Genomic DNA, 25,987 nt, shown 5'->3' with positions numbered 1-25,987 from the left:
ATGTCAGTGTGAAGTCGTGGGCTACTCAGGAGGTTAGAGTCTATTACTGTCACTCACTCTGGTGTTTAAATTGTCCCAGTGTGGCATGGAGGACCTCCCTGCAAGCTGGCTTCTGGGCCCTTTTGCCATTTACCCATAAGTTGGTGCCACTTTCTGGCACAGCAAGCTGTCCCAGCTCCTTTCTATGCCCTGGTTCTGGAATCAGCCGTTTCTCCGAGGAGCCCTGGTTCCTTTTAGTGGGGAACAGTGTCTAGAAACCAAGCCCTGGGCACCATATGTGCCCTCTGCTGTCGATGTCGTTCTTTCTAGATCCTTTTGGTGGAAGAGCTAGGAACCGAGTTTCTCAGTGCGGACTTGGTCACCAAGTATCACAGGGGTCTTCACCTTCGCTGTACACTCGCTTCTCCCTCCCACAGTGCCAGGGCACCGGGGACTGAAACGTCAAGAGTGCAGTTCTCATCAAAGTGCCACTGTCACCTCTCAGCAGTGCTTTGAGAAGTCAAGGTATTTCAGGGGTTGTCAATCTTCTTTACCTTCTTAGGGCTAAATAAAACCTATCGTTCTGATGAAGCAGCTTAAAATCAGCTTCAGCATAAACATAATCCCAGTCACTAGTCTCTGAAAAGATTACTGTTAATACTGATTGTTGTAGAATCATGTGTGACAAAATGGGCTTTCATTTCAAATAAAATAGGACTTTATTTAGAAACATGGAATGTGGAGGGACTGGACTGTTCACTCAAGCAACCCCAGCCATTTCAGAGTAAGCACCAGTGTGTCTGTGGGTTAGTCCCTCCAGGAAACAGTGAGTACAGTGGGGGCTTAAAGTTCACGCTCCCCTACGTTTTGTTATGAAAGTCTTCACTCACACAGCAGAGCTGGGAGAATGGTGCAGTCAACACTCACACTCGACACTCGGGTTTTATCGTTCACGTTTTGCTGAACTCACCTGTCCACGTGTCATCCTGCATCCTTCCCCTAACATGTTGTAAAGTGAGTGACGTGCATCGTGCACTCCCCGCATGCCTGGCTGCATGCGTCGTCTACACTAGAGTGCAGTATTTGTCTTTTCTCTTGAGACAGGTTTTGTAGACAGTGGAGTGCAGGGGTCTCACATGTGCCATTGGGTGAGTTGCACCCATGTGAGCCTGATCCCATCAAGCACCAGAACACCGCCTTCTCTCCAGAAGGTTCAGGCCTCTCCCACCCATTGTTGCAGGCTGCCACTGCCCTTTTTCCCCTGAGTTCACCTACTCCCAGACTGCGTATCCATGGCATTGTGTGATGTGGTCTTTGTGGAAGGCTTCTTTTAGTCCATGCAATGTTGTCAAGACCCATCCGTGTTTTATGTATACAGTGCACTACTTTTTATGACTGCATAGTGTTCCACTGTTGACTGTACCACTTTTTGCGTCCTCCTGGACGTGGACATCTAGGCTGTTTGCAGCCTTTGACTGTTGTTGTGAAGTAAGTTGCTCTGAACACTCCTGTACAAGTCTTCCTGTGGGCGTGTGTGCTAACGTTTCTTGGGTGAAATACGTAAGCATGGAGTTGTGAGTCATGGGGTGGACATGCATCTGTCTAATGAGCAAGTGCCACCCCTTTCCTTCACGTGGTTGAACCATTTGCACTCCCATCAACACCGGGTGAGAGTTCCCGTTTGCTCTGCATCCTCACATGCTCGCCACCATTTAGCATTGGCAGTCTCTTTAATTTTAGCCATTCCGGTGGGTGAGAACTGGTATTGCATGATTTTAATCTGCGATTCCTGGTGACTAATGAGGTTGCACACAGAGCTCTTTTCAAAATGTGTTTGTTTTAAGGAGTGGTGTGGGGTAAATAGCAGCTACTTGATGGGGTACTGGAAATTCTTCATTCGTTCACTCGGTCTTCTGATTAGCTTGAGTTTCAGAGCTGTCAGCTGTGTGGGTTGTGACCCCCCTTCCTGTATCAACCATCCTGTGAAGAACGGTGAGAGCCTCGGGGTGCTCCAGAGGATTGGAACCCTCTGGTCCCGGGAGCATGTCCCTGCCTGGGGGGCATCGATCAGGGAGCTGGGGCCTGGCCTTGCTGGGGACTCAGTTTCCAAAGAGTGTCTCTCATGAGATGGGAGGCCTCGGGTTAGTGGTGGTGGTTCCCACAGCAGCTCGCCGCCTGAGGGCGGGACGGAGAAAGCGTTGCCTTTGTGTGCTGAGTCGTCTTTCCTGGAAGACCCTTGTGGGCAGGAACCCTGTGCGTGCTGTCTCTTGTCCTCCTTGGGGTGGGGAGGGAATGTTGGTCTCCGAGGTTGTAAGCAGTCCACCCTCCTGGCTGCGGCTCCCACGACATGGTCCTCACTGGTTGGTTTGTTCTTCTCCCCGCAGCTTGTTCTCAGAACACCAACAAGACCTGTGAAGAGTGCCTGAAAAACGTCTCTGTAAGTAGCCCCGGGGTCTGCCCAGGTCCTAGAGCAGCCCCCTTCCTCTCACTCCGGAGGGTCTCGTGGGTGCCAGGGGTTCTGCTCTTTGGGGTTTGTGGAGGTATTAAATACTGTTTTATGTTTTAGCCTTTCTTGGGCATATTAAACATCTCATGGACGCTGCAGATGCCACCTCGTCATCAGTACACGTTATTGAACTGAAGCAGTGTTCGGGATGTTAAGATCTGTCAGTTGGGGTAGTGTGGCTGGCAACACGTGTGAGCTGGTTGGGAAGCCTCAGGCCTCGCTGAAGCCGGTGGGCTTGGTGTTGGGTGAGCATGGTGTTCAGAAGCAGGAGGGGGCCGGGGAGAGGGGGACAGGAGGACGCGCGCTGGGCTGAGGGGTTGTGTGCGGCCTCTCTTCTATGACTGTTAACCTGTGACCAGGGCTTTCCTGCAGGCGTCATTAGACCTTAGAGGGTCTAGGGGCAGGGGCTGCAGCTCTATTTTGCAGCTGGGCCCCCGAGACTTAGTGGGGAGTGCCCAGAGCCCTGCTCATCTGCCGCTGTTTGGACAAGTGTGTAATGATGTGTATCCCTCATTATAATATCACACAGTATTTTCACTGCCCTGAGCAGTGCCCAGGGTTCAGCTTTCCCAAGAGCCCTTCCAAGAGGAACATGGGCTGTCTGTAACGTTGACCCAGAGTCTTAAGCCTGTCCCGTGTTCTCCATCAGTTGTCAGGGGTTGGGGTAGGTGCTTCTCTCTCAGCTCTTCATACAGGAAGGGAGAAAGGGGGCGAGAGCAAGGAGAGACCCAGGCCATCAGATCCGTGAGGGTCTTAGAGGGCATCTAGTCAGTGGGGTCAGACTCTGTCCATAGCTCACGAGAGTTATGAGGGAAGACTCGGAGCTGGCTGTTCAGATGTTGTCCCCAGTTCTGTTGAGTCCCTGTGTGACCTTGAGCAAGAGGGTAGCTGCTCTGGAGCACAAGCCTAAGGCTCGTGGAGGTCATGTCTAGCTGGGCCATCCTGGGATCTGACAGGTAGGTGTGTGCAGCTGGCCGTCAGGAGAAGTGCAGAGTAACCTTGGGGAACCTTGCCCCCTGGGCTTGTCAGAGGACTTGTGGGAACAGCTGCTTTGTTAGGGTCCTGCTGCTGCTCCCCTTGGCGGGCACCACTGCCTGACAGCTCCCGATTCAGCAGCGCCTCGCCACGAGTCTCCAGCCCTGTTTCACCGCAGCCCTGTGTGGTCAGCATGGAGAACGCAAGGCCTGGGGCGGAGATGGCTGGGAGAGAAAACAGCCTTCTGTGGGGCCTATGCCTGGGGACTCTGGGGGAGGCTGCCCCCCTCCCTCCAGTCGAGTTTTAGAACTAACCACGTAACCTGGGTTTTTCTTTCCCTGGCAGTGGGACTTGATGAACGAGACAGGAGAGATATATCAGATGATATCTGCTCTAAGATGTTAGCCATGTCTTTAAAAAAGAACTCTCATCCCACATGGCAGTGTTGTAGGTTCCAGACGTTGTGTCAGGACATAGCACTTCAGTGCACACTTGCATTTGCTGAGTAAAAATTGAAAGAAGCTGTTACTGCAGTTTCTGATCTTGCCATTGATAGCACTGAATATGCTCAGGTGGGTCTGGTCCTTACAGGTGGTGGTTTTTTTTTTTTGTTTTTTGGTGAGGAAGATTGGCCCTGAGCTAACATCTGTTGCCAATCTTCCTCTTTTTGCTTGAGAAAGGGTGGCCCTGAGCTAACATCTCTGCCAGTCTTCCTCTATTTTGTATGTGGGACACCACCACAGCATGGCTTGAGCCGTGTGTGTGTCCACACCTGGGATCTGAACCCTTGGACCCCACGCCACCAAAGCGGAGTGCGTGAACTTAACCACTACACCACCGGGATGGCCCCAGCTGGTGTTTTTTTGATGGTGCTTCTTTACAGTCTGTGAATTTTTCTGTTGGAAGTCATTTCTGCCGTAAAAACAGCCCGGTGCTCTGCTTTGCTTTGCAGTGTTGAGAGCACTTCTGCGGCCTTGTCTCGCTTGACTTGCCTTTCCTGGAGGGAGGTTTGATGGGGACGGCAGTATGATCGAGGCCCGTGCAGTACGATGTCTGAGGCTCGGTGCAGCTGAAGGGCGTGCCCAGACCACAGTGGGGTGGACACTTCCTCTGGAGGCCTGACCCCCACTCTGAACTCTGACAGATCAAGTCAGAAATGCAGGGAGCAGAGGCGCACACGGACGTGGGGGTGAACGCCAGGGCAAGGGATAGACCAGCCTGTGCCCAACCTTGAATCACACAGGTTTCTGGAAGGAGGTGCAGGTGCCTGGGAGGCCTGACGAGGAGCCTGAGCAGGCTGGAAGGGAGGCCGAGAGCACACTGTCCTGTTGGTGCCACCTGAGTTGCTCACATTTGCATATTACTTCATTAATCTAAAACAGAGAAATTAACAGCCACAGCAAAACCACAAGAGAGAGTTTGTCCTAGTGAACTCCTATGGCTTTTGGTGAAACTGTCATATAAAAATGGAAAATTAGGTATTTAAAACTTGAGCTATTTGAAAATGGAGGATTTACCAAAAATTGTTAAACCAGAACAGAACTGCTAAAATAGAAGATGGTCTCCAATGGCCACAATGAAGGTGTTTTCCTGCTCTTTATTTAGTGCGCGCCGGGCCTTGTTAAACACGAGGCCCTGAGGGGCCCAGGCCCGGGCTCCACTCACTACTCTGTGACGGACTCTCCCCTCACTGGGACAGAGACACCGTGAATTCTGTCCTGCTGAAAACTCAGAAAAACCCCATCAAACTGTTACCTGCAAGATTGAAAATCCCAGCGAAGTCCTGCCGGGGCAGCGTGTCAGGTGCGGCCTGTCCCGTGCTGCCCTGGCTGCCAGCGTCCGCCTGGTTTGGAGCGGCGTCATGGCTGCAGCTCTGGACTCGCGCGCACTCGTGCGACAGCACTGTCTCTGCACCTTGCCCACCTCACCCCTGACGTCTTAGGGACTCAGACGGAGCGTCTGCAAGGTCCCCTCCAGCTCTCAAGTTCTGAGCAGGTGCCTTTGAGCCTTAGTTGCACTGTCTTTAAGACGACCAGTGATGACACCAGTAAAACCGCCCACTCAGTGCAGTCAAAGGTCAAAGGTAGGATCTTTACATAGTGATTACCACGGTCGCAGAAGTCCACAAAACAGATCCTTAATGAGCTCTGCCAGGCTTGGTCCCGCCTGCCCAGGGTACTTCAGTAAGCACACAAATGCCTGCACTCCTGTAAGAACCAAGAGGGGCCTGGTGCCATTGTGCATGGTGTGTCAGCAGGTGGTGCTGTGGAAGGGGCAGAGGTCAGGGAAGCGGGGGGCAGTTTTAATGCAGGTTGCTCAGGGTAGGCCTCCTGGAGGACGTGAGGGAGCCACGTGTGTTTGGGGAGGAGCCTTCCGAGCAGAAAGAGCAGGCTGTGCAAAGGCCCTGGGCCAGGAGCCGCCTGGTAGCTTTCAGGACCAGCATGGAGGCCGCATGGCCAGGGAGGGTGCCTGGTGAAAGAGGTTTGAATAACACGACCTTGTTGAGCAGGATGGTGTTGGAGTGGGGGCCAAGGCCACTGCAGCCACCCACAGGGGAGCAGACAGTGTGGCTGGTGGTAGAGGTGGTGGAAGGGGTCGGATCCTGGGCAGTCTGGTCCTTTGGTGTTCATGTTGCATTTCTGATGTTATCGATCATCCATCTCTTTCAGTGTCTTTGGTGTAACACTAATAAGGCATGCTTGGACTACCCAGTGACAAAGATCCTGCCTCCTGGTTCTCTTTGTAAGCTGAGTTCTGCACGCTGGGGTGTTTGCTGGGGTAAGTCATTGTTTTCATTGGCTTCTTGCAAGATCAGTGCTATTTTGAAAATTCTGGTTGTGCTCTATTAACATAAGCTGCCGAAAAACACACTCCCGGTAGTTCTGTGATGCTCACACTGGGAAGGTGGAAAGCCAGTGAGAGCTTGTAGTGTCTGAGAAAGCAGCAGGGTCCCCGGGGTCTGGCGGCCCACTGTCAAGGCCATCAGCCTTGCTTCTGCGCTGAGTCTCTGCACGTCCTGGGACGGTGGAGAGGGAGAGGCGAATTTGGAGACTTTTGGATGTCTCAGCACATTATGTCTTGGTGGTGTTCATGCGCCTCCTTGACACCTGCAGGTTCCCATAGGCGCTCCGACTTCCCTGAGTGAGGAGTCCCTGCCCAGAACGGGCACGGCCCTGCCTTTGTCTCGGGTGTCCCTTTCCGACCACGTGTGGTTGACTTTACAGGCATTCTTTCATCAGGGAAATCAGCCCTTTATGAGATCCAAATTCTTTCCTAATTTGCCTTTTAAATTAGTTTGTGGTGTGCTTTGCTACATGGAACTTATTTTTATGTAGTTGGGTTTATTAATCTTTTCTTTTATAGCCTCAGGTTTTGAGGTCATGCAGAGCCCGCTGGCCTCCTGGTTGTAAAGGAGCCATGTTGTCTTCGAGTACTTCGGTGATTGGTTCTGTGTGTTTGCATCTTGGATCCATCTGCGGCTTATTCCTTATTTGTCTGTCTTTTTTCTAATTGATTTCCATCTCAGAATCCTTCAACTTCCATCTGAAACAGCTCACTTCCAGGGTCGAGGACCCAGGGATTCCAGAAGTTTGTGTGTGTGGTTTTGGGATGCCTGGTGTGTGTGTGTGTGTACACACTCCATCACATCCACCCTGCTGGCCATCCTCTCTGCTGTCCTCAGACAAGAAAGGCTTCGCTGGGCCCGGCTGCCCTCTGCTTCCATCTAGATGGCTGTCTTCTCCATGGAACCTTCCTTACCGACAGTTCCACAGAGACAACGCCTAGACCAGGGAACCCTTGGCATTTTGAGCATTAACTATTAAGATATTTTTAAATTGGAGCGTAACTTCTTTTTTTCTCCCCTAAAGATTGTATTTTTCCTTTTTCTCCCCAAAGCCCCCAGATACATAGTTGTATATTTTAGTTGTGGGTCCTTCTAGTTGTGGCATGTGGGACGCTGCCTCAGTGTGGCTTGATGAGCGGTGCCACGTCCGCACCCAGGATCCAAACCAGCAAAACCCTGGGCCACCACAGCAGAGCGCGTGCACTTTACCACTCGGGCTCGGGGCCGGCCCCTAAATCGGAGCGTAACTTCTGATGAAGTGCGCCTATCTTAGGTCGCCCTCCCGCTCTATAGACTGCCGTCTGTAGAACATAAACACGCGTGTGTACACATACACACAGTCGATGAGGCAGACTGGTAATCGCCACTGAGCAAAACATGCAGACCTTTCCCAGCTCTCACAGCCTGTGCCTCTCAGGCCCCGGGGGTAACCGCTGCACTGATGTTCCGTCACAGTAGATTCACGCTGCCTGGTCCCGCCGTCCCGTTGAGGAACCCGCGTGCTGCTTTGTCTCACTTCTCCTTCAGCAGTAGTCTGAGATGGGTGGTGTCGAGTGCCCCGGTTTGTCTCGTTGCTGTTCAGTGTTCCGCAGGAGTCTGTCCTTTCTGCTGCTGGTGGACATCGGGGGTGTTTACAGCAGTGCTGGAACTCCTGTGTGGGGTGAGCGCCAGCCCTCTCTTCCACTGGACATGTCCTTAGGAGCGGAATTGCTGGGTCCCTGCATGCATTTTTGTTTAGCCTTATTAGGTCTGCCAAACATTTTTCTAGAGTGGCTGTACCAATTTACACTCCTCCAAGCAGTGTGGGAGTTCCAGTTGTTCCATATCCCTGTCAACACTTGGGATGATCAGTCATCTTCATTTTAGTCCCTCTGGTGGGTGGGAGGTGGTATCTCATTATGGTTTTAATGTGCATGTCTCTGATGACTCATGTTGAGCACCTTTTCAAATGGCAGGCTTTTTTTTTTTTTTTTTTTTTTGGTGAGGAAAATTCACCCTGAGCTAAACACCTGTTGCCAATCCTCTTCTTTTTTGAGGAAGATTAGCCTTAAGCTAACATCCACCACCAGTCGTCCTCTTTTTGCTGAGGAAGATTAGCTAACATCTGGGCCCATCTTCCTTTACTTTGTATGGGAGACGCCTCATAGCGTGGCTTCATAAGCGGTGCGTAGGTCTGTGCCTGGGATCCAAACTGGTGAACCCTGGGCCACCAAAGCAGAGCACGCAAACTTAACTACTACACCACTGGGTGGGTCTCCCCCTTTCTTCTTTTTTGCTTGAGGAAGATTAGCCCTGAGCTAACATCCGTGCCCATCTTCTTCTGCTTTGTACACAGGATGCCTCCACAGCATGGCTGACAAGTGGAGTAGGTCTGTACCCAAGATCTAAACCCGTAAACCCAGGCTGCCAAAGGGAGCACATAGAACTTTAACCACTCAGCCACAGGGCCAGCCCCCAAATGGCAGGTATTTTTTGATAACTCTCCTGTGAAATGAAATTCCTGCCCTAGGGCTACAGGGGTGGCTGAACACATGACACCCCACACTGGACAGATGGGATCCCTAGCAATTTATTAGTGATAGTCACAGCCCAAAGGAGGGGGACACTGCATACCACACAGGGGAAGGACCCAGGGCTGTGGGAGGCAGGCTCTGTAGTAACAAGAGGGTGTGTTGCCCCCTGGTTCCTGAGATAAGATATGATGGGCGTGTTTGCTTAATTCCGCAGGCTGCATGTCATTGAACCCTGCTGCTTGGAGATAAGGAGGCACTGCTCCTGGTCCCCATGGTGGGGAGTGTTGTTTGGCTAGGGCCGTACCTGCGGGAGCAGAGTGGGGAGGCAAACTGTGGTTGGGCCATTGGAGGCCCTCCTGGCTTCCCCCACTGTCAAGGCAGCACTTAATGCTCATTTCAGGCCTCACAACACAGGTGTCTTTTATTCTTACAAATAACGTTAGAATCATTTTATCTAATTCTAGGCAACTTGTTCTGGGGTTTTAGTTGTAATAACCTTAAATATATATGCTCATTTGGAGAAAAATGGGATCTTTACAGTTTCGAACCTTTGTGCAGAAGCAGGATGTCATGGCCCTCCTTCTGGTCGTCTTTCACATCTTTAGTAGAATTCAGGGTTAACAGGGAAAGGAGCCCAGAGGTTGGTTTCCCATTATAATGGGACTTTATGTATTTCATAGCTGATGTTTCATAGCTGGTTTCACCTGCTAATCAGAAAAGCTATTTTGGAGTAAATAGATTTTAGAGCCTGTTATCTAATTGATCTCATTGGTTTTTAAAGTTGATGATTCTAGAGTTCTGTAGTCAAAAAACTATACCATCTGCTAGTGTGAAGGTCTCCTTTCTAATTATACCTTTTACTACTAGTTCTTGCAGTTCTGGCACTTCCGGAAGAGGTCAAAGGAAAAAAAACATGCTCAGAAGCTCAGAGGGCATTTGACCAGATGTAAGACCTGTTCCTGATTGTTAAAGTAGTCGAGTAGATGACGGAGGAGTGCTGTGCCGCCGGCAGCCGCCCTGAAGTGTGTCTCAGGGGCCATTCTGGGACAGGGGGATTTGGGGGCTACCAGGGCACCACTGTCGGCCTCTCTCCTCCAGGCAGAGCTCTCACCTTCTGGGCCCTGCCCCACCACAGCCAAGGGGCCCGTGGGGCAGAGCTGTTAGCTGTGTGTGGGGCACAGTTGTAGCTCCGGTTTCAGGAAGCAGTGGAACTGCTGTAGCATGTGCACAGTAAGGTGGCGCCGCTGTCCGGGCGGCCTCTGCCCCCGAAGGCCTGCAGTGGCTGTTTGAACTGCGTGCTTGGAAGCATATCTGCAAAAGCAGCGTCAGAGGGCTCTTTGATCGGCTCTGGCTTGAGTGGAATAGAAAAATACTGACTGGTTTTCATTTGTGAATCCTTAAGAGAAATTGAAAAGAATTATATATAGAACCTGTTTGAAGTTTGTATTTGTGTCTGAAGTTTGGTCTGGACGGGAAATAAGAAGGTCATTTGATGCTGGTTGGTCAGCCGTTCTCAGCCCCCAGCGTGGAAGATGATAGCCCTTGTGTCCTGCGCTGGGCCTGCCCCGGGGCCCTTCCTTCTGCAGGCCGAGGTCGGAAGTTTGTTCCTGCTGGAAACGCATGTTTGACTTGACTTTGATCTAAATAACCAAATAAGCCCATTGGGCTTGACTTTGTTTCTGTGAGTTTCATGAAATTCAGAGTTTAAATGTCTTAGGGGTGTCTCAATACACAGCTGAGTATTTTCTTCTTTCTGGTTTATTAACTTTTCTCAGGCTCGAAACATCTTTTCAGTGTCAGGTGACTACCCTGTGGCTCCCATCCGTTGCTTAGTTGATCGATTGTTAGTAAGGCAGGAACCTGCGGCTGAGAGAAGACTCGGGAAGGCCTTCCCGCTCCCCTCCTTGTAGGGGCCGGCCTTAGGCTCTCTGAGCCCAGCCGCTTGGGCTTGCGGCAGCTGAGGTGCAAGCCGCTTGTGCTCCCCTGTTCTCAGACAGCTCGCTACGTGGAGGCAGCGGTGCCTTTAGTGGTGCGTTCCCTGCTCGAAGCGCTTCTAACCACACGTCTGAATTTCCAGTGAACTTCGAGGCGTTGATTATCACCATGTCGGTGTTGGGGGGAGCCATCCTCCTTGGCGTCGCTGTCTGCTGCTGCTGCTGCTGCCGGAGGAAGAAGAGCCGGAAGCCCGACAAAAGTGAGGAGAAGGCCATGAGGGAGCGAGAGGAGAGGAGGATACGGCAGGAGGAAAGGTGAGCCACATGCCGTCCCTTTTGGGGCAGGTTCATTTCAAGGGAGCTCAGATCTGGAAGGCAGTGGAAAGTGACCTTTAGAAGTCACCATTTTTCTCCATTGTTACAAGTTAAGAAGGTGCTGAGTGTCTGTGGGGTTTCCTGGGTTGTGCTATACAGGGTGAGAAACTGGGGGGGCCGTGGCATGTAGCCACTACCTTGTCATCACAGGCTTCCTGTCTGTTCCTGCCAGTCAGTTAAATAAGGGCTGTAGCTGGCAGAACGTCCTGTTGACGATTTGGTGGCTGGTGGGTCTCAGTGCTGCCGGGGTGGGGGTTTAAAGGCAGTTGGTCCAGCCGTCCGTTTGTGACAAGCAGGTGGAGGCTCAGAGAGGGAGGAAAGCACTTGGTCCGGGTTGCCTGTCTGCCTGTGGCCAGACTGGCTTTCGTGTGTCGCCAGCACTCTGAGGAGCAGCACTCTGCTGGTGACAGCACTTTGGCGAGTGTGTGATGGGGCCGTGGGACAGCCCTCGGCGGCAGCGAGGCAGGTCACTATTCCCTGCCTGACAAGGGACAGGGTCGTGGCTCAGCAAGGTGCTGACCGTCAGACTGACAGCTGGTAAGGCTTGAGACTGTACGGGTTCCCATGCTGTCACCCTGAGGCCATATGCCCCTAAATAAAAACTAACAATCACATGTTCCTGACTGTCTTCAGAACCCAGCATGAGGTTTTACTGATCTGTACGTTTTCTTCATATGAAAGAAGAATTTTTTAAAAATCACCTTATTGGGCACTTGAATTGCTTTTATTGAAATAAAGAATTGAATGACACAATATTGGAGCAGCCTCAGAAGACTGGTCATTGTCACCCTGCCTGTCCTGATGGGAGGGTGGCCTGATGGCCCAGCTCATCCCTGCCTGCTCTCGTTCTGGGGACGAAAGTAAACCCGCAGCCTCTCTGCTCAAGGGAGTAAAAGGTACATCTTTTCAAGCTACATTGTCTATTGGTGCTAAACGAGATTTCTTTGTTTTTTAGGAGAGCAGAGATGAAGTCAAGACATGATGAAATCAGAAAAAAATATGGTAAGAGTGGATGGAATCTGTGCTGTAATTGGTTAGGAATCGATGCCAGGCCTCTCGTTGTTGGTGAAGCCCCGTGGGATCTGGCTGTAGGATTTGGGCTGTGGCCTCCTCCTCTGGGTTCATCCTCTGGAACAGAAAGACACCTCTGCTGGGAAGGCAGCTGGCTTTCAGTCCCAGTGGGACGGTAATGAATAATTCCACTGTGTGTCTGGAAGGACGGAGCCATAGACAGTTGTTTCTCAGCCAGTCTTCCTCCCGGCTGCTGGTGTGCTTGTGAAGTGCTGCAACTCGCTGAGGCCCTTCTGTTCTGTTGTCGTCTCCCCCGAGGTGGAGTGGGCCCTCGGACTGTGGGGCCAGCTCTCTGTGTCCCCTGCAGGCCCTTCACCCTATGTTTCTCCTGCTCTTTCCCCGCCTCTGGGTGTGGCGGGCACATTCCTTTTTGAAAGCCTTGGCCAAAACGGAGGCCCTGCCGCCACTTTCCCGGTTTCCTAGGTGTTTTGTGCTGGTTTGGTTTTGATTTCTGTGTGGCGAGTTTTGGGAGGGTGACTATTTTTTAGTGTTTGAGAGCATTAAATCTGCTCCTGTGTTGAGTGGATTCTGTACTGATTGCCAAATCCATGGCTGACGTGAGAGTGTTTCTGCTCCTGCTCATGACCCCTCGGCCCTGTTGACTCCCCTGGCCCACCCGGAGGCCCGGCACCTCGGGCTCGCTGATGACAGCCGGCCTGAGCCACTGTGCGTCCCTTGACCCCATGATCTGTCACCATAACCTGTCACTGTGTGTCACGTGTTAAGTAGTCCAGGCAGCTGTGCTAACAGCAGAATCGATCAGGAAAATGTCAAAATCTTTTCCGACTGATGCACTTACTTTGAAGTCTTCTATTTGCATAAGGAAATACATCTTTTATGGTCCTGCCCACTAAGGTGGTCAATCCCAAGGGCTTGGTTCCTTCTGTGAAGCTTCTGGGGCCCTGGGCTGTGCACGCTGATTCAGGCCAGCCCGCTGGCTGCACGTCCTTCTCCCCGTCTGTACAGGCCGCCTCTGAAGGTCATGTCCTTGTGCTGTGAACCCAGTCTCCGCCTCAGGCCTGGGTTGACCCTACCGCCTCCAGGTGTGGGTTCCGGCATGAGGCTGCCCCTGCTGCCTCTCTTCCTGCCTCTGGGTCTCCTCTGTTGAAGGCAGGTTGTCCAATGGCTGATGGAGCCTTCCTTGTGTGTCCCTGCCCGCAGCACCAACCCCAGTGTCCCATCCTCGCCTGCCCCCATTTCCCGGGTCCCTGGCTTGGGGGCTGATGGGCTCCCAGGTGAAATTCCCTTGTCAAGTAGCCTCAGCATGTTGCCTTTCCCCATCCCTGGCCCCTCTGCCTGCGTGCACGCTGGTGCCCACTGAGCAGCGGTGTGACTCCCCTGGGCTGGGGGCAGCTTGGTTTCCACAAAACTCAAAAGTGTCAGAAGGGGCTTTTGGCATCTGATTAACACTAATGCAAATAAAAGACAAGATGAATGGGTGCACGCACACAACAAAGTGCTTTTTACTGCCAAACTCAGGCAGCATCTGAGGTCTCCGACCTTTGCTGTGCCCCCTGTGCCTGGGCCAGGGCTCTCAGTGGAGGTGGCATTTTCTGTAACAGTGCACCAATTGGCTTCATTCCTACTGTTTGGGTGGTTAATTTGGCCTTTAATTGCACTGGTGAAATGGACTTGTTGAGCCAGTTTATAATACAGCCCACTGAACGGCCTGGACTTTGGAAAGCCCAGCTACAAGGAAGGCTTTTGGGAGCCCCCTTGGAGAGGGGAAGAAGGCACGTGAACACGCTGGGTTCAGTTAACACCCTGAATACCGGCACCCACGACAGCCTTCTCTCTGTGTTAGAAGGCATGTGATTTCCTTATCAGAGCAGTTTACCTCTGTTGTTCCCTCTGGACTAGAAGGAGAGCTAGGAGCTGTTTGTTTTTTCAACCAGACCTGAACAAGACTGCTGTGCTAGGCATTTGGCACATGAGCGCTCTGTACCAAAGTGGGCTGTGCGCTTCCCCCCAGGCCCAGGGCCGCTGGTGCCCTCGAGAGAGGAGAGAGGCAGCAGACCGCGCAGCCCCTGCCTCCCGGTTCCTGCTCTGCCCCTCCCCTCCCCCAAAGAACCTGCAGTAAGGAGATTTGTGGCACTGGCTCCAGATAAGTTTGGTACGCGATACAGATTTTTTTGCGTGTGTACTTCCTCAATGCAAAGAGAAAAGCACATGGATTTATTTTCATGGTGAAATACATCATCACACTTATGTCATAACACTTGACAGTTAAATTGACAGTCTCCTTAGTTCTTTTTGAAGACTTAATTCTAAAAGTTAATCACCATTTGTAAGGACATTTAAAGACAGGTGGTTTTGTTTTGTGTTTTTCTGTGTAGTATTAGCCACCCACTGTGGGAAGAAATTTTGACTTATTTGCTGATTCTCTCAAAGAGACATTAAGAAATTTAAAGTCTTTTTTTTTTAGGATCTGTTTTTCTTAGAATCATTGTTTCCAGTAAATTTTATTTCAATTTTAAGGTCACCTGTGGTTTGACCTTCAAAAGAGGTTAAGTGTAGTATTTGAACCTGCTTATATTCGAACAGCATTTTTCTCATAGTGTCAATAAATCTTCACGTAAAAATTATATTGCTTTCTTGAGTTTTGTTTGCCATTGGCTGAACGCGTTTATAATCAATTCTCTTTCATTTTCAGGTTTGTTTAAAGAAGAAAACCCATACGCCAGATTTGAGAACAACTAGAGCGCACTTCGCGGCACCCCGAGCGCTCCGAAGCCGCGGCTCGGGGCGGTGGGCCTGGCGGAAGCAGCCCAAAGCAGCGTCCTGCTCAGTCTCTCGGCCCCTGAGCTTCTGCCCCTGTCCTCTCTGGTTCTCGATTTAGTCACTGAGACACGGAGCCTGTCGGGGTTTCGGTTTTTGTTTCTGTTTTTAATTTGAGGAGGAAACGTGCACATTCCGCTACCCTGCTCCGGTGGTGAGCTAGCGACAGCCTGACAGTGCCGGTGCCCGGCCGGCCCCTTCTCCGTCCTCCTGTTGCAGCCGCGGAAGCCTGCCTTCCTCTCAGCCCGCCGCATGCTTCACCAGCAGTGACGGAAGGTCGTCTTTACTTTTGTCAGAGCACGGACCAGCCCCTCGTCACCTCCCGTAAAACCACGGGCAGCCTCTGTGCATAGCCTCCCGCGAGTTAGTTTAGCCAGCCCCGTCGAGCACGTGTCCAGACGGTCTGAGCAGGTTTCCTTCCTGACCTTGGGTGCACCGAGTAGCACTGTAGAGTAGTTAAAGTCACCTTAAATCTTTTTTTTCCTTGTAATAATTCTTTGACTTTATTCCCCCACCTAAAAGATTTCACCAAAAAGCTTTACTGTCAAATTTCAGACCACTTGCTGGATGATTTTTTAATTTGTATGTTTATTAGAATGTCAATATTTTTTCCCAGCGGAAACTTGAATGATAGATGAAGTTTTACAGCAGCGTCCCTCAGGCGTGGTTGGTGGCAGCGTGTGCCGGCGGTGGGCTGGGGAGGCTGTGACTACCCTGCTCGTTCTGCTCAGCCCCTTTGACAGTCGCTGTTGGGGCCCAGATTGGAGTGCTCTCCTGAGTCTGAGACTCTCCCTGCCTGTCAGGCTGTCTGCTAGGTGGTCATTTAGGAGTTGAGAGTGACCACAGGTCTGCCCTCAGGAAGCAGAAGGGACCGTGTGCTGGCCAGCGTCCCTGCGGGGCTCCGCACTCAGGAGGCTGAAGGGGTTTCCCCACGCCACACGGAGCCCCGGCGGTCCTGCTTGGGAGCCGACTCCCAGCCCCCAGCCACGCCGCTTTGGCTCGGGCCTGTTTTGAGGATTCCCTCCAGGGCGGCTTCTCACACGGTTGGTCCGGGGCCTCCAGGAGCCCTGTGGTGCCATATGTGGTGGTTCCATTTCTTCTCGATCAAACTACGTGCTCAGGAAACAGACCAAGCATCTCCTGGCAGGGGCAGCAGCAGACAATGAAGTAATTGTGTCATAGCCTTTCTTGCATCTGAAAATAGTTCCAGTGGCCAGATTGCTTTGGATCAGAACCACATTTAGCTTGGGGAAGGTAGGTCAGCAGGCACATAAAGCGAGTGACGTCCATTCCGTTTTCTCCTCGTACACCTCACTGTGGAGACAGTGCTCTTAAGATCAAAGTTCACGTGCAGATCAACATCATCAAGATGCCTTGATGCACCTTTTTACCCACGTGATCTGTGCTGTGAATTAACATTTCTACCCTGAAATTTTCACTAATTAAGAAACTAATCTTGAGCACGTTGTTTAGTCTTATTCTCTGACTTCTTGGGCATTTGATGGCAAAGTATTATGAACCCTTCTCGGTATTTTCTAGCAGCCTGCACGTTCTGACTTTCTACTGTTGATTCAGAAAAGCAGTTTTGTCCTGGACTTCAGCGAGCTTTGTATTAATACGGTAGGTAGTGTGGGTGTGAAATCACACTGCTGCTGGAATCAAGGTTGCTGAGCTGGAAGTGGGGCGAGGACGCGTTAGATAGGAGCCTTCAGCCCTGTCACACAGTCTAGAGCCCGAGCCGGGGCGTCCGCAGGGCCATCTCAGGCCAGTTGCTTTTTCCTGAAATAGTACTAAGAACAGCCAAAAATTGTAGCCTCAAGGAAACCATGAAGTTTCGAGTGCCTTACTTTTTAACCAGTTTCCAATAAATGGTTTAATACTTGCTTTGTTGAATCCTCTGTGTTGCGTGTTTCATTTCTTGGTGGTGGTGATGGTGGTGACACCATTACATGGAGAGGGAGGGCAGTCAGATTTCTAGATCAAGATAGACTTCTGGACCCGTCATGGAATGTGTGTGCTGTCTCCAAGTCTAATACCCGTGACGACAGCGGGCTGCACCACGTGCTGAAGTCGTCCTCCCCGCCGTAGGTTCTCCTGCCGGTGCACCCTGAAGACAGGCTGTCCTGCTGCAGCTGAAGGCGTGACTGTCAGCACCCGGGGTCTGCCTGCCCCACCGGCTTGTCCTTGTGCTTGGCTGGAATCAGATACGAAGAACCCGGGAGAGAGCAGTTCTGCCTTTGAGGTTTGCACTTGGCGCCCCTGTTTGACGTGTCGCTGTGCACGGACACCTTCCTCCCCCGGGGCCTTCAGGGCCTGGTTTGTGGGGAGGGCCTGTCTCTCCTCTCAGTCGCTGCCAAGTTGTTTTTACCATCACGTCAGTCGCTGGGACTCCAGACTTGATCTGTGCTGCGAGGGTTGGTGTTCATAGACATTCGCCAGCCTGTCGGTGCTGTGGTCCCTGTGCGATGTGGGAGCCCACCCCCGCGACCCAGCTGCAGTATAGCGGCTGCATCAGCCCACTTCCAGGTCAAAGCACACGGACGGGTCACCTCCGCTGCTTCCTTCTCGAATGTCTGAAGGTTACAGGCCTACATCTGGAACCGGGGAGGCGTGAGGTTGCAACTGCACAGTCGTGGGGTGGCCTCGTGCCTGGTGCATCTGAAGAGTCTTCAGTTTACACGGGAAACTTGCGTTCGCCTTAGACTCATTGGAGAAGTGTGACGTCTTCTGATTGTGGGGAGACCTCTGCTTTGAAAGCAAGGGATGATCAACGAAGCACTTCCTTTATGATGTCTGCTCCTCAAGGAAAATCACTTTGCAGGGTTAAAAAGTGAAGAATCGGTTGTGTAGATGGTGGCATGGTCCCTATTTGCTGGTTCTTGATGTCCTTGCAGAGCTGGTCCGTGTTGCAGGGCTGCTGGTCTGCACCACAAGTGTGCCGGGTTGCGCACGTGGCCACCTCCTGAGTGGCCTTGGAGCCCCTCGTTCCACTGGCCCCTTCAGGAGGTTGTGTGGTGGTTTCCAGCTCAAGGCTGTTCGTGCTGCTTAGTGTGATGTGAGCGAGCTGCAGGCTCGTTCCTTAGGATTAGAATTCTGGATCAGTGTCCTGATGCTTCTTTAAAATGTTGGTAGAATCTGCCGAATTACCCTCCAGAGAGTATACACCTTGCTTGAAGGAATCTGTGACACTTTGCTCTATCGAGGTAAGTGGCCCCAGGTGAATCTTCCAGAACCCCATCTGGAAGTAAGTTACCCTGTGTAGACGGTTCTCAAGGGTGGTCCAGCTGGAAGCAGCAGGCTCTGTGTGCACACACGTGTGTTCAGTACGGTTGAGGATGGACAGACTGCAGGTGGATGCCAGTGTGTGAGCATCAGTGAGCGCCAGGGCCACTGGCTGAAGATGAGGCAAGAAGAGGAGTTGGGCGTCAAAGGAGACCACACTCAGGAAAGTCAACTCCATCCTGTTGGTGCTTCTGCGAGGTGGTGGCTGGCTGTCGCAAATTCTGAGAGAGGAGCGAGCAGGAGGAAGGGAGGGAGGGAGGCAGGACGAACCCTTGTTCCGCTGCTGCGGATGAGTGGTCCAAGGCCCCCTCACCTCCTCCTGCCCATGATCCCCTGCTTCCCATTCTAGGCCCCCTCTCCAGCACCCCTGCTGATCCTGCTGTTTTCCACAATGCTGTGTGGTGCAGTCACAGACCCTGGTGACCATGCCCTCCTCAGGCCGGGGCTGATTTGGCGGCCATTCTTGGTGCTCATGGTGCACTGGCTGGTGCTCTGTGAGGCCCTGGAGTCCAGACAAACTCGCTGTGGCCCATTACTTAGCAGAAACCTGCACGCCTCACAGTCATCGCTGCCACTGTCGAGCTTTCTCTGGCTGTGTGTCCACCGTGAAGAGCGGAGTGACCCAGCGGCAGCCACAGCTTTGGGACCTTACTGTGTCCCCTGGTACAAAAGTGTCCAGCCATGCCTGACGGGACAGGAGACACTCCCCAAGTGGGTCACTGGGAGTTCGACTGCCACCCCTCGTCTCTGGTCCCATGCATTCTCCTCGGGACACAGCCCCCTAAAGCGGCCTTAGAGTCAAAGTTTCTGCCCACGTTGAGAGACAGAAGCGGCTTGTTGACTTATGGACTGGAGTGGCACATTTGGTGTCCTGGGCTGCTAAAATGGGTGGATCCCAGCATGTCTGGGGGCTCAACCCCCAGAGACTTACTTCCCAGTCGGCCGTGGCCATCCTCCTGTGGTCTTGAGGCTCTGCATCCCCTGGGCTCTCTGAGCCCTGTGCCTCCTGCCAGCAGGTGGGAGGAGAGCAGGCAGCCCAGGCTAGGTGGGGAAGTGACTCTGTCACTTCCACTCAATTCCATTGGCAGGAGCTGGTCACTGCACAGGGCCTGAGAGCACTCCTGGCGGGGTAGCCACCTCCCTCGCAGGGGCCACATCTGAGGCACGGCTGGCAGCAGAAAGTGAGATGATTCCCCGCTAACAGGATCTCCCCATCTCCTCCTCAAGCCAGCCCTGTGCCCAGAGTCAGTGCCACCCTCGTGGAGAAGCAGCGGGGCTGCCAGTTCAGCCAGAGCCTTGCTGGACCTGAAGGATCTCCTGCTCCCCAGAGTGAAGAATGCTGTTTAACCCGCAGTCATGAGGCAGACGCTTGGTGCTTTTAAACCCTGAGTTCGAAGAACCATTCGTCACTACAGACAAGTCACTAACCACAGTCCACGTAACGCTCCTGAGTAACTTCTTCCACTCCTGGTTCTCTAAGCTACGAGTAGTGGCACTTCATTGGCAAAACACAATGCGTTTCCTTTGAGAGCAGGCATTGCGATAGGGCTTTCATGGTGACTCGGAGTGAGGTTGGGGTGGTGGCCCGGCCGGAGGCGCCACGTTTACTCAAGTTTTCCAAGAGCACGCTGTTCACCAGCAGCCATCTCTTGGCGGCTTTGGTAGTGAGCCCTGTCCGTCAGCAGCCCTTGGGGCCCGTGCTGCCCGCTGGGTGCCTGGAATTTCTTTCCGCTAATTCTCAACCCGTTATTTCACAGCCTCTCCATCGTCTCCGGTGCTGCTCCTCTCCCAGGACTGGATCTTACCTTCCTGCGTTTTGTACGTATTTGTTCCTTTTGTTTTACTTTATCAGTGATCCACATTTGGCCAAATTATTAGTATCTCAGACCGAGGGTAAAGATTGGCATTTTCTGCATGCCTCATGATTTCAACTTTGTATCCCTAATAAGAGCATTGCCATTTTTCTTTTTTTCAGCATTTTTACAAAATAACGAGGACCACCTCCAGTGACTCATCTGGTCCTGATCAGAGAGACTCCTGCTCCCCAAGGACAGTAGGGAGGGGAGGGGCGCCACCCCAGTGTCAGCTCAGGTGCCAGCTGGTGCCGGTGGAGAAACCACAGTAAGGACTGGGACAGAGAGAACCTGACCTGCAGAGTCCTTGTCTCAGCGTGGAGAGTGGGTACCTCAGTCAGTATAAAGGGCAGTTAACCCAGCATGAAGGATTGTTAACTAGGCATGATCAATAATTAACCTCGCATAAATTGTTAACTAGGCATAGTGAATAGTTAACCCAGCATAAAAAATTGTTAAATGGACCTGCTCAGTGGTGCAGCAGTTAAGAGCACATGTTCCACTTCGGCAGCCTGTGGTTTGCCAGTTCAGATCCTGGGTGCGGACACGACACTACTTCTCAGACCACGCTGTGGCAGGCGTCCCACATATAGAGTAGAGGAGGATGGGCACGGATGTTAGCTCAGGGCCAGTCTTCCTCAGCAAAAAGAGGAAGATTGGTGGCAGATGTTAGCTCAGGGCTAATCTTCCTCAAAAAAAACACAATTGTTAAACAGGCATAGTGGTTAACCAAACATAAAGAATTGTTAGCTAGACATAATAAATAGTTGACTTGGTATAAAGGATAGTTAACCCAGTATAAAGAATAGTTAACCTAGTACAAAGAATTGTTAACTAGACATAATGAGTAGTTAACTTGGTATAAAGAATAGTTAACTAGGCATAAAATAATTAACTTGATATAAAGAATTGTTAACCAGGCTTAAAGAGTAGTTAATCCACTATAAAGAATAATTAACCAGGCACAAAGACTAGTTAACCAGCTCTTCATAGAGGGTTGCTAACTCGGTGACTGAAAAGTGGGAGTGGGCGTGCAGGGGCATCAGCTGGCCAAGCGTGGCCCTCAGGACGGGCCCCCAGAGAGGTCGTCAGAATGATTCACACCTGGACCCTGAGAGGCCCAGGCAGGAGGCCACGGCCGTGCAGCGCCCGCGGAAGCCTCACCCCACGAGGCTGGGTTTTTAGGAATGGAAACCATGGGCGGGAGCGATGAGGTTGGCTGACTTGCTCAGGAGACCTGCGCCCATTTCCCAAGAAGATTCCCAGGGTGCCACCCCCTCCCCGCGTGGACCACCTCTCCGGACACTGGGTGCGGGAGGAAGACGGCACGAAGAGGTTGGGCCTGTGTGCTCAGCACAGGGCTGGGACTCTGGGTCGCAGGGGTCCAGACACCAAAGTCAGGAGGAGCTGTTTCAGAGGACGCAAGGGGAGCTCAGTCCTGTGGCTTTCAAGTGCAGCGGTGGTGGGTTCCAGGATCAGAGCCAGGCAGGCAGGGCATGGACAGGGGCTGCTGAGGGCCAGCGCCCCCAACCCTCCTCTCCTCCCTGGACAGGCTCCTCAGGCCCGGGCTTCAAGGCCTCCAAGTGACCCCGACTCCACACGCCTCCTCCGGCCGCCCCCTCCCTGACCCCATCGTGTCTCACAGGCCTCTGGTCACGGCCATCCTAAGCCAGACGCTGTCACCGGGCCCTACAGTGTGCAGGGCGCTGCAGTGTCCCTGCTGCCCTGCTCTCGTCCTCGCCACCATCCCCTCCGCTCCCTCGGAGCGCGGCTGGCCCCACTGCTCTCCCTGCTGCCACTCCTGCCCTGCGGCCTCTTCTCTACCCAGCAGCCTGGCCTGAGGGACCCCTCTAAACTGCAGATCTGATTGTGGGGACCCATTGAAACCCCCACAGTCCCCCCACACAGAGTAAGGCCTGAGCCCGTACGACAGCCTAGAAGGCCCCTTGCTCTCCTCCACTGGCATCTCCCTGCTCCTCCAGCACACCGGCTTCCTCCGTGCCGTGGCTGGAACAGGCCGAGCCTTCTTGGCCTCAGCCCTGCTGTGCTTGCTCCCTGGAGCACCTGAAGCACCTTCCCAGGCATCCTGGCAGCTTCTTCCTTGGATTCCGGAGCTCCCCCCTCTTTCCCTGGCCACCTACCTGAAGAGCCCTGCTGGGCTGCACTCTGTTCCCTAACTCACATCCACTCTTCTGTTCTTCTGGCCACCTAACTCAGTAGGATTTAACTGGAGAAGCAGAACCAGTAGGATATCTGTCTATCTATCTGTCCATTCACCCATCCACCCACTCCCCCAATCCATCCATCCATCCACCCACTCCCCTCCATCCATCCCTCAGTCCATCCACTCTCCCCTATATCCACCCATCTACCCATCTACCCACTAACCCCCATCCATCCATCCACCCATCTACCTGCTACCCCCGATCCATCCATCCACCGCTTGCTAGGTCTGGACTTGCTCGGAACCCTTTCTTCTTTTTGACTTCTCCCTTTGCAATGGGAATTTCCATCCTGTGCCTGTCCCACTGTTTCACTTTGGAAGCACTTAACTTGTCTGGTTTCCCATGTTCAAAGCTGGAGAGGAATGTGCCTCAACTTTGGATTTAGAGTTGATGCTGCGATGGGTGAAGACTTTGGGGCTATGGGAATGGAGAGAATCTATTTTGCATGTGAAAAGGACACGAATTTTGGGAGCCAGGGGTGGTATGTCACGGACTAAATTGTGTCCCCCCAAATTCATACATTGAAGCCCTAGGCCCCACTGTGACTGTATTTGGAAATAGGGCTTTAAGGAAGTGATTAAAGTTCAATGAGGTCATAAGGGTGGGGCCCTGATCCGATGGGATTGGTGGCCATTATAAGAAGTGATACCAGAGAGCTTGGTCTCTTTCTTCAAGTGCACACACGGAGGAAAGACCACATGAGGACACACTGAGAAGATGGCCGTGTGCAAGCCAGGAAGAGAGCTCTCACCAGAAACCAAATCTTCAGGTGCCTTGATCTCAGAATTCCAGACTCCAGAACCATGAGAAATGGCTGTCTGTTGTATTAGCTGCCCAGCCTGTGGTATTTGTTATAGTGGCCGAGCTGACTAAGACACTGGTGACAGTTCCGCGTAAGGAGACAATGTGTGGGAGGCACCCAGTGTGGAGTTCCCCCCTGCAGGTGACGGCTGGTCAGGGAGGGTCTCCCTGCAGGTGACAGTTAAGCTGAGTCTCCTTTTTTATTCATGTTGTGCTAGAAAGTCATCCATTTAGTTGAAGGTTTTAAGTGTATTGGTGTGAGTTTGTAAATAACATTAACTTGAATTTAAAAACATCTCTATAGTTCTACCTTTTTTACTCTTTCTGCGTTTTGAATTTTTAAAATCAGACATGTAAACATTTTTTCTCCATTTTATTTGTCTTTTCATAGAAGTGATGATTAGGTCTGTTGATTGAGTCTGTTTCTTCTGTTTAATTCAAATGGTAGATCACTACAGCAATGGCCCCTGGGGGACCCTGCCTCGCTCAGTCCCTCCCACACCTGCACTGCGTGGCCAACAGAATGCAGTGGGAGGGACTTTGCAGGACTCCAGGGCCCTGCCTCTTCTGCTCTCCCTTCTTGGCACATTGCCTCTCGTGGAGAAGCCCAACTAGCCTGCTGGAGACGGGACCTGGCAACAGCCAGCACCTCACCCTGGACACGTGCGAGAGGCTGGCTCAGGCCATCCAGCCCCGGGCGAGCCGCCAGCTGACTGCCTCTCGGTGGAGAGATCCCAGAAAGAGCCAGTACAAGGACTGCAGCTGAGCCCAGCCCAAACTGTTGATCCAGGAAAACCTAGGCCAATAAAATGGGGGTTGTTTTAAGCCATCAAGTTTGGGATGGTCCATTATTCAGCAATAGATACTCGACACATTAGTTTTTGTTTTCATCTTTATTTCTTCCTTCAACATTTTCTATGGTTATTTTGCCTTTTCTAAAAAGAATCAAGTGCTGTGTCCCAGTCAGAGTTCCAGTGAGAAATAGGGCACAGTGAATGGGGAAAATCTAAGGAAGGAGCTGCACCGAGGGTGGCCAGGGTTCAGGGTGATGGATGGTGTAGGCCCTGGGCGGCCCTAGTGGGCAGCTTTCAGGCCCAGGGACGGGGAGTCATTGAGATCAGCTGTGGCGCTCACTTGAGAGGTGCGGCCAGCTCACAGTGACCTGGCGGGGAGGGGGTCAAGGGACGGTGCCCTGTTGTGGCCTCAGCAGTGGCAGCAGCCAGACCAGGCTCTGTGAGGCAATGTCCGTGAAGGCCTCTATCGCGTTACCGTGGCTACGCTACACCTGGACCCACGGAGCTGGCGACTGGAGTGGGAGGGGCTGGAGAAAGAAGCTGGCTGACCCCCAGAGGGCAGGTCACCTTGTCCAGCTGATGGAGCGCCTCCTCTGCAGTGGGTGCCCTTCCATGGGTGTTTCACGGGACACAAAGATGGTCAAGCTCTGTGCCCATTCTGGGAGGCACACACGTACCCCTGCCCAGGCCCCTGACCGTCGGCCAATCTGGCAGCCGCTGCCCACAACCAGTGTAGATCCATTTCTCAGTCGCATCTCCTCCACACCAGGAAGACAACCAGAGGGGCAACCTGGAGGTCTGTGCGGGGAGGGTCCTGTCCCCTTCCTCTTTCAGGGCCACCCTGAGCCCAGCTGTCATGCAGCAACTGCCCACTTTCGGGGGTGCTGGCTGCCTGCCAGTGGAGCTGTGGGTCGAGAGGAGGCGGCAAGCCTGTGGGACGGGGACCACGGGGTCTGTGCCCCGGCTCACGCAGCTCCTCGTGGCCCTGCAAGCAGGTCAGAGCCAGTGCCCTGTGGACTGCAGACTATGTTACCTCCAGAATCCAAAGAGGCCCACCCAGCACGCTGGCCAGTGCAATGTGTGGCAACTGTCTTCTTTCTTGAGGGGGCATTCCAACACCTTCCAGACAGCCAGAGCCCTAGGAACCTGCCTGTGTGGCATGCCCCTGAGCGGGGAAGGTTCATGCCCCACCCCAAGGCACACAGGTACTGACTAAGCATACAGGTACTGACTAAGCACACTCGTACTGACTAAGCATCTGGACTTCTCCCCGCCTCCTGTTCACCAGGCTTCACGAGCTCAGTGTGGTGTCCAGGCAGCTCGTGCTCTCGCCACACTGCACCACACAAGAGAGGAGAGGCACGACCCGCATGAGGTCAGAGCGAAGGACGCGACCTCTGAGGACCTCCGCTGGTGGGACTGCGAGAGAAAGTGCAGCCTGTGCCAGGCCCGCTGTGCTGGGAGCCGGCCCATGCACTCCAAGAGCTGCGGCCTCGGCTGCACGGTGCTTGCCATTGCCCTCCGGGGCGCTCACTCGATAATCCGCAGTCGTTCTTCAAGACCATCCAGCTTTGGCAGCAGCAGTCAAGGGGGCTTCAGTGTGTGGGTAGTGTGTTAGTTTTCCTCACCTGCCATACAAAAATTCCACAGATGGGGGTTTGAACAACAGAAATTATTCCCTCAGCCTGGAGGCTGGACGTCTGAGAGCAAGGTACCGGAGGGGCTGGCTTCCCCTGAGGCCTCCCTGCAAGCTGGACGGGGAAGGCGTGCAGAGGGAGCTCTCACCCCATCACATGGCCTCAGTCACACCAAACAGGAAGTGGGGCGCTCGCATCTCCCACAGGGAGCACAGCCACTCTACTACTCAGGAAGACTTCTCTCCCACCTAGCAACAGCCCAGCCAATGGGAAACACCACAGCTCAGCCAATGAGAAATGCCATGGCCCAGCCAATGAGGAACGCCAGAGCTCAACCAATGAGAAATCCCACAGCTCAGCCAATGAGAAACCCTGCAGCTCAGCCAATGAGAAATGCCACAGCTCAGCCAATGAGGAAC

The 25,987-nt window shown here is 52.8% G+C and overlaps 1 protein-coding gene across 2 annotated transcripts; it reads left to right on the top strand.

Annotated features, from left to right (window-relative positions):
- The first annotated feature begins 695 nt into the window (after window positions 1-695).
- LOC124234125 (pituitary tumor-transforming gene 1 protein-interacting protein-like) lies at window positions 696-16,869 on the top strand. 2 transcript variants are annotated; one of them, XM_046651386.1, is made up of 7 exons: window positions 696-763; window positions 1,901-1,971; window positions 2,364-2,416; window positions 6,130-6,238; window positions 10,896-11,067; window positions 12,083-12,129; window positions 14,852-16,869. In XM_046651386.1, the coding sequence occupies exons 1-7, from the start codon at window positions 711-713 to the stop codon at window positions 14,896-14,898; spliced, it is 552 nt and encodes a 183-aa protein (XP_046507342.1). In that variant the 5' UTR covers window positions 696-710; the 3' UTR covers window positions 14,899-16,869. The 2 variants fall into 2 exon arrangements, with proteins under 2 accessions (XP_046507342.1, XP_046507341.1); XM_046651385.1 differs by lacking the exon at window positions 696-763 and having other exon boundaries at window positions 1,118-1,971.
- The last annotated feature ends 9,118 nt before the right edge of the window (window positions 16,870-25,987 follow it).

The sequence above is a fragment of the Equus quagga genome, unplaced genomic scaffold (assembly GCF_021613505.1).
Source record: "Equus quagga isolate Etosha38 unplaced genomic scaffold, UCLA_HA_Equagga_1.0 71534_RagTag, whole genome shotgun sequence".
Lineage (NCBI taxonomy): Eukaryota > Metazoa > Chordata > Mammalia > Perissodactyla > Equidae > Equus > Equus quagga.
The sequence above is the reverse complement of the archived record's forward strand: the minus strand, read 5'-3'. Positions and strand labels throughout refer to the sequence as shown.

Bases quoted from the DNA above. Each gene is read 5' to 3' on its own strand.
- LOC124234125 (XM_046651385.1), top strand. From the start codon at position 1,779: ATGAGGTTGCACACAGAGCTCTTTTCAAAATGTGTTTGTTTTAAGGAG. The intron at 1,972-2,363 runs GTGAGAGCCTCG...TTCTCCCCGCAG, and splicing joins CAACCATCCTGTGAAGAACG to CTTGTTCTCAGAACACCAAC. The intron at 12,130-14,851 runs GTAAGAGTGGAT...TTTCATTTTCAG, and splicing joins TGAAATCAGAAAAAAATATG to GTTTGTTTAAAGAAGAAAAC.